At 41.9% G+C, this 7,483-nt stretch overlaps 2 protein-coding genes across 2 annotated transcripts; both read right to left on the bottom strand.

Moving 5' to 3' along the window:
- Positions 1–421: 421 nt before the first annotated feature.
- On the bottom strand, positions 422–4,842 carry LOC149673145 (uncharacterized). Its single transcript, XM_089840221.1, has 3 exons — positions 4,503–4,842; positions 4,116–4,438; positions 422–3,877 (listed from the first exon to the last, which is right to left on the bottom strand). The coding sequence occupies exons 1-3, from the start codon at positions 4,840–4,842 to the stop codon at positions 422–424; spliced, it is 4,119 nt and encodes a 1,372-aa protein (XP_089696347.1).
- Positions 4,843–6,259: 1,417 nt separating this feature from the next.
- LOC149673144 (uncharacterized) lies at positions 6,260–7,267 on the bottom strand. Its single transcript, XM_089840220.1, has 4 exons — positions 6,723–7,267; positions 6,383–6,663; positions 6,306–6,327; positions 6,260–6,270 (listed from the first exon to the last, which is right to left on the bottom strand). The coding sequence occupies exons 1-4, from the start codon at positions 7,144–7,146 to the stop codon at positions 6,260–6,262; spliced, it is 738 nt and encodes a 245-aa protein (XP_089696346.1). The 5' UTR covers positions 7,147–7,267.
- Between the last annotated feature and the right edge of the window lie 216 nt (positions 7,268–7,483).

Raw genomic sequence — 7,483 nt, 5'->3', positions numbered from 1 at the left:
AAGTTAAACAAGTGAAAGTGAAGCTAAGTCAACCACTTTCACATAGTGAGAGTCCGAAACGATCTCGATCGGGAAGGGAAATTAAAAGAAGAGTACTTTATGAGTGATAAAAAAAGCTTTTATTATTATAGTTTAAACTTGTTAAAAGTCAAATATAAAATTAACTTCAAATGTTATTAAGAATTACGAGTTCAAAGAAATCTGTTTATTTGTCTACAATATCAAGTCCTACTTTACGGTAACTAGCTTCCGCATTCTGTGAGGTTCGGGTACAGTTAATAATAATAATAATAATAATAATAATAATATTTATTTAGCGGGAAAGGACCGCAGGCAACCACAGAGGCAAAGCCTATACAAGGTGGTTACCGGGACAAAACAAAAAAAATACACAAAGAGAAATAAATAAATAACAATTAATTTAAATTATAATCCAAGAGCCATTTATCAAGAAAAATTTGGAAAGTAAGGACCGAAACTGGGGAACTGAAGAGTGAGAGGCGGCTTCTCTGAGGTGTGCAGGTAAGGCGTTCCAAACGTAGGCGCTTCTATAGAAAAACGAATTTTTCAAAGCAAGGCATCGCGCATAGTGAATAAAATACGTTGGAACAGCATGGCGGGGGCTCAGAGCCATATACTGAGAAAGGTCGAAGTAGGGCGAGGTGGCAAGGCGGATGAGCGTAATAATATCACACACATCTCGACGAACTGATAAGGGCAAGAGATATAAAGTGCACAGTCTGTCCGCGTACGGTATGTGATTGGCCTTGTGTGGTTTAGGAGACTTCAGGTAAAAACTAGTGAAGCGCCGCTGAACACCCTCCAAGGCAGCAATATCCTGCTTTAGGTGTGGACTCCAAACTGGGGATGCAAATTCCAAGACCGGGAGACACATCGAGCGAAAGAGAGTGAGTGACGCCTTGGAATAACCAGTAGTCCTACGAATGAGCCCACACAAGCGCTTGGCACGGTTGGCAGAGTAGGTGACATGCGAACCCCACCGCAGGTCGCTGCTAACCCTGACCCCTAGTAGCCTCATCATAACAACTCGGGTAATGGGAACGGAGTTAATGTGATAGGAAACGTCATCCTGATATTTTCGCCTTGACAAGACCATGAAAAGGCACTTCTTGATGTTAAGCTTAATGTTGTTGGCAACTCCCCACTGAAAAATGCGGTCGATGTTATTTTGCAAAGCAACCCGATCAGCCGCTGTTCGTATGTCTTGAGATATATAGCTGTCATCTGCATACTGATAAATAGAACAGCCCGCAGACAACACGGATGGGAGGTCGGCAACAAACAGGTTGAAGAGCAATGGTCCGAGAATTGACCCTTGAGGGACTCCAGACAAGACAGGGCGGTAGGAACTAAACTCTCCTCGGTAAATAACGGGTTGAAATCGGTTGGACAAGAAGTTGCGGAACCATAGGAGAACGGCTCCCGAAACTCCAGCACGCTCGAGCTTGTAGATTAGGCGTTTGTGACAGACCGAATCAAAAGCCTTCGACCAGTCGAAAGAGACTACGTGTACATTTGGCGGACTTCTTTCATCAAGAAAAGACGACCAGTGATGAAAAGATTGCAAAAGCTGCTGCATGCACGAACGGCCAGTCCTAAAGCCAAATTGTGACGAAGGTAATAGAGAATGGTCTTCAACGAACTTGTTTAGTTTTTCGGCTATGATCGATTCGAGTAGTTTCCCAATGACAGAAGTAAGAGATATGGGTCGGTAGTTCGAGATGTTGTTTCTTTTACCGGATCCCTTAAAAATTGGCACAACATTGGCTAGCTTCCATCCTGAGGGTAGGGTCGATGTTTCCAAAGAGCGATTAAAAAGTGTAGTCAGAGGAGCAATAAGTACGGGGGCCATTAACTGTAGTAGGCGGGGCGTGACCCCATCAGGCCCGCATGCAGAACCGGGCTTCAAACGAGCCAAGGCACGGGCAACATCAGCGGAATCAATGTAGTTCAAGGTGAAGCGTGGGTCTGGTTGGGGAACGGCCGGCAAGGTCAAATCCGGATCCGGAGTACTGAAGCTGTTGTAAAAAAAGTCTCCGAAAGCAGAGGCGATGGCGCAAGGGCAAGAAAGGAGTCCACTAGGTACCTCAAAGGATGACGGTGGAGGTAGTAGAGATTTCGACCGAACAAAACTCCAGAAGCGTTTAGGATACGTGGCCAGGGTGTCGTGCAAATTCCCAACGAATTTGTCATAAGCTTCGCGAGTCGACGCACGTAAAACATTGCTGAAACGTCTGTATTTGTGCCAGTCGGATTCCTTTTGAGTTTTCTTGGCCTTATTATAAAGCGAATTCTTTTTGTGACTCAGGTGAACGAGTTCCTTCGTGATCCAAGGCGATCGCTTTTTCCCACGTATAGCAGTTGACTTAAAGTTATCCTTTACGCACGCCCAAAAAAGATCCAGCCATAGTTCCCAGGTTTCGTCAATGCTGTTGTCAGCCGAGAAAGCCAAGTCCCAAGGAGAGTGACGTATCGTGTTGTGAAGGTCCTCCAAGACCAGATCTTTGTAATTCAGGACTAAACGGTTGACTCGTTGGACGAAGCGACGCGGCATTCGTAGAGAGCCAGTAACCGCAGAATGGTCGCAGCCGGGGAGATTGTCAATAGTGCGAATTTCAGAAAGGAACCTTTCGTCATTGACAAAAACCAGGTCCAAGAAATTATTTCCGCGAGTGGGAGACGGTACGGATTGATGTAGGCCAAGACCGAAAACGGTGTCGCAGAACAACTGCTCTTCCGCAGTTCTCGGAGAAGGTTCCAACCAAGACACATGCAGGTTGAAATCGCCCATCAAAAGAAAAACATCATGTGGCGGCAGGGTCTCATGGAGGTGTCCAAAAAGGTCGCAAAGCTTAACCAGGTAAGCCAGGGAAGAACTTGGTGGACGATAGACACAACCGACTACAGCCGAACGAGAGCCGCAAGTAAAGGTCACAAATACCGCTTCGATTGGAATCCCATCGTCAGAGGTTAGGAATGCGCATGGGAGCTCGACAGGAACAGGATGTAATGATTCATGTAACGATAATAAAACACCGCCACCTCTGGTAGGACGATCCTTCCGGAAAGTTATGTATTCCGGGGGTAGTAACTCCGAATCCACAACCGAAGAGTCTAGCCAAGTTTCCGTGAGGCCAATGATATCATAGCGCGAGGAGTTCAAAAGTGCTAGATCGTTCAGCTTGTTACGCAGGCTTCGAACATTGGCATGGAAGAAAGTGATGTAATTCGAACGTCGAGGGGGCTGTGTCGATAAGGCGGAATGATCCGGAGATGTGGGTTCTTGAATAGCAAAAAACGAGTCACTTAAGGCTGGTAGAGAGCAGGTCGGGCACATATAGGGCTCGTCTGAAGACCCGAGACGGTTGTATTCATCACGGCGCATAGAAACACATCGCATATGAAAACATCGTTGACAAAGGGTACCCTCGCAGAAAAGAGCCAAATGATTGTCATGTACAGGCTTCTGACAATGCCCACAAGGCCATCTCACAATCGGAACAGGGCCGGGATTCAATTCCACATCACCACAGGATAAGAAACGGTCGAAACGCACTGCTATCAATGGCGAAACCGCAAGTACATCCAGTATGGCGAGAGGCGAGAGTAGAGGGAAGCGGGCGGAAACGACGAGGAGAACGCAGATGACCAATAGAGTTCGCAGTAGAGTCCGTATGAAATTGAGCGTAGAAATGACCGTAACACAAACGCTTGACCGAGAATCCAAAGTCCACATCACCACAGAAACGCGCATATAGTAGAACGATGACGATGAGCCGAAGAATCCCAACATAATTGAGCACCGGAGTATGGGGCCGCATTGATTGTTAATTTGGTAGGAAGGCGTCCAAAAGTACTAAAGAACAAGAAATTTGAAAAAGTCGTCAAAAAACGCTAAGCCTAACATAAAATCGAAAACTGAAATTTAAAAACAGCGCGAGCAAAAAAAAGTGCGACCGCGCGCCACAAAGTCACGAGTTGTGTATCAAAAGCGACCTTCTAGTGGGGCAATAGTTCATACTTGTCAGTTTACCACCGGAAGTGTACTTCATTTGACTGAATATAGTCTCAACGGCTGAGCCACTAATTCTTACGGGGTAGATGTATTTGGTTGGATGTCTTTCGGTAAAATCTTTTGCGAAACCGATGAAACCATGGATTGAAATTCTTAATAGCTCCCACGTTTGCCATGCCAAAAAATGCTTCGCAGATTTACTAGTTAGGGATTCTCCCTTTTCAATTCTTTCAGATGCCCATTCTTCGAAATATTTAAGGCCTTTGAGCATGCACTGAATTGGTTCAGACTCAACCGAGTTAACTTTATTATGACTAAGCAATCCTAATTCAAATATTTCATGACAAGCTTTCAGGTACTCATACATGGCCATCACTTTGTCCCTGTCTGCTGGTGGATCATCTTTGAGGGGGTTAGCGTAATTATATAACTCACCAAGCACCGGGAGCTGTTGCATTATGCGTGCCGGTGTGACATTCAATTTGGTCCACGAGTCTGTCTATGAAAGCTTGACACAAGCCTTTAACTTGGGCTAAATCATTACAATCCCTTCGATCGTCTTCCCTTTTCTTCATATCTTTGAGTTGGTCCCATCCAAAATGTACACCTTTAAACAAGAAATCTTTCGTTCCTTCATCTTGGGAATGATGGGCCGCATTAATCATATTTTTCATCTGGTGGCTAGGGCAGATTATCCAGTGAATCCAACGGTCTTCTAGGTGTGGGTTTCGGAAGCGCGGAATAATGGTGAAATCTATAGTACCATCCTCTTTGATTGTGTGCATTTGGGCTTTTGTAACACCCATGCTGCGCCTCAGAGATGAAACATTAGAGCTGCCTCCGTCACACACAAGCGCCAATGTTTCAAATCCTACTAGATGGAACGCTGAGATACATTTCAAAACCGAGTTTGTAATGAATGAATGTGGAGCGGGATTTGCCAACATAAAAAAGGGACCTATCACATCAAACTTGGCAGACGCACACCTCCACAAGAACTGTAAAACGTACTCTGCCTCGACAGTATTTTTGATGATATTTTACTTATAGAGGTCTTCCATCGAAGCACACTCATTTGGGTCTAACGCACAACCAACGAATTCATTATTTCTGGAATTTCATACTACTTTCCCAATAACTTTAACCTCATCAAAGATTAACAGTCCTTCTTTTGGCGGTTTTATGGCTCCTTTATAATTTTCCGCAAATTGGTCAAATCTCTCAGATTCACTCTGTGGGAACTTGTAATCAACCCCTTGTTTACTAGGTATCTGCCGAATTTTTGACTGCACAGAATGAACACTGGGAAGTTTCAAAATATCAAATGAAGCTAAGGCATCATACGCGGCTGGAGATCTAGAATAAACAGCTAGAGCTATTCGGTAGGTTAGTGGGCCAAATCGGTTTCCTTTCGACCCTCTTTCGTTTTTACCCTGCTCTTTTTGAAAATAAGTTTTTTCCGAGTCTCTTTTCCAAGCTCTCTCAAGGGCTATCCCTAATACCTTATTTCTTGCTTTAGCTTCTCGAAAAATCTTTTTCAAGTCTTCTTGGCCTTTTGAATTAATTTCATTCATAATGACATTCAATTGCTTTGTTTGCTCTGAACTTAATTCAACTGCGGAATTTTCTAGCTTCTTTTCCAATTCCATAGCTTTTTTGTTCAGTTTGTGACGATACTTTCGATTTTCAAGAATTCGTTTTGATCTGGATCTTGGAGTTAAGATACCAATCCTACAAGAAGAAAGCGCAGACTGTCTTTTTCGTTTTGTTCTTGGGGTAATTTGTTCAGTCTTCTTTTTCTGATATGAGATGTATCTGAATCAGAAACAAATATTTATTAGCCCCAAATTTAATTCATTCATATTTGATACTTAAGAATAGTAATGGGCACAAAGAGATATATCAGTATCGTGAAAAATATGGCACTTTAACCGACATATCGATTTTAGTTAAATTAACTGATTAATCGGTTCAAGGTTAATTTACTGACTAATCTGTTGATAATCGGTCGATATAATATTTCCATTGATTTAAATAGTTGGTTAAAATCGGAGTCGGTTCCAGTAAAACTTGAATATCGGTTAATTTATGGTACCCGCAATCACTACTAAAAAAAATCATTACCTTTGAAGGTATCGGCACTTCCCACACTGGTTAATTTCATCTTTTAGTTGGTCTCGGGCGACATTTTTTGGTGGAACATGCCAAACAGGACAGCTAATGTTATGAAACCGCTCAAAGGGATTTATAATTTTCACGATATTTTTGCTCTGGAAGCTTTTGCAATCCTTCTAAAAATTCTTTCTGTTAGCATTTGTAAAAAAATTAAATCATAAGCAGACATACGTCTAATATTCCACAACAGAAAACATGATCATCGCTAAGTTTGGATAAAGCGTCGTTGACCACTGCATAATTTATGATTGATGCATTGGATTCAACATCAACAAAGCTGATTTCAGAGAGTGGTTTGAACATAATTAATGTAATGAGAATTCCTCTTGAATGAAACAATAGTCTAATTGGCGAATCAAAGTAGTTTGGGTTCATTTGAATCCCTTCCGCCCGAGTAATTTCTAGTTGTTCGTCTCCACTTTTGAATTTTTTATAAGATAGGCAAATGCCACCTAAAATTAAAGCAATTAATTACAATTCTAATGTCAGTGTTAATTTAGTTATACCATACTTCTATTTAGATTCTTGATATAAACATTTAAAGCTTGAATTAGTGATTCAGATGTTTTACATTCGGCAAATTTAGGTCTTTTAACTTGTAGTTCTCCATCAGTTGACGTTTCTTTGTCCAGTTTTCTTTTGCAGGGGTTTTTTTCCGTTAACGCACAAATATTTGTTTGTGTTTCAGCCGTCCGAAGAAATTTAATATAGAAATCGCACTGCGTTGACCTTTCATTTGTCAACTTGGGTTCGTTTTTACAATCACACTCAGGAGAAACATTACTTTTCTTAAATTGTTGGTCAAAGGTCTGAATCGTACCCTCTGTTTGAACAAATTTCTGCTTTTTTTCCGGTTTTACTTGCACAGATTTGACAACAGTTTGTTTCAGGTAAAAATTACACTGAGTAGCTTTTGATGAATCCATAGTTTCCATTTTCCAATACCAGCCGAAAGTAGCCAAGGCTTACCGTAAATACGTATACTTTGATTACTCTCTCATAATTCGCGTTAATTTTACTATGAAACTTTTACGGAAATAAGTTCAGTGATTAAGATTTTACCGCTTTGTGTCTTTCAGTCAAATTATTCGGAGAATAATATTAAAAAAGTTGTGAAACGTCCTCAATGAGTTTGTACGACGAGTCGACGACCAAAAAAGATTACAGTTACACAGGATATTTGGAAACTACTTTGAATAAATTTATTCAACCACGTGATTGAAAGGCGTCAGATTTTAACCAATGAGATTGTACACGCGCTTCTCTCTGGTC

Source organism: Phalangium opilio, unplaced genomic scaffold (genome assembly GCF_054372755.1).
Source record: "Phalangium opilio isolate 3A_F unplaced genomic scaffold, DU_Popi_V2 ptg000053l_1, whole genome shotgun sequence".
NCBI classification, from domain to species: Eukaryota; Metazoa; Arthropoda; class Arachnida; order Opiliones; family Phalangiidae; genus Phalangium; species Phalangium opilio.
This window is presented reverse-complemented; position numbering and strand designations above follow the sequence as displayed.

Bases quoted from the DNA above. Each gene is read 5' to 3' on its own strand.
- LOC149673145 (XM_089840221.1), bottom strand. From the start codon at position 4,842: ATGGGTGTTACAAAAGCCCAAATGCACACAATCAAAGAGGATGGTACT. The intron at 4,439-4,502 runs GCACGCATAATG...ACCCCCTCAAAG, and splicing joins CCAAATTGAATGTCACACCG to ATGATCCACCAGCAGACAGG. The intron at 3,878-4,115 runs GTAAGAATTAGT...CTTGTTCTTTAG, and splicing joins CAACCAAATACATCTACCCC to TACTTTTGGACGCCTTCCTA.
- LOC149673144 (XM_089840220.1), bottom strand. From the start codon at position 7,146: ATGGAAACTATGGATTCATCAAAAGCTACTCAGTGTAATTTTTACCTG. The intron at 6,664-6,722 runs GTATGGTATAAC...CTTTAATTTTAG, and splicing joins TATCAAGAATCTAAATAGAA to GTGGCATTTGCCTATCTTAT. The intron at 6,328-6,382 runs GTATGTCTGCTT...AAGAATTTTTAG, and splicing joins TCTGTTGTGGAATATTAGAC to AAGGATTGCAAAAGCTTCCA.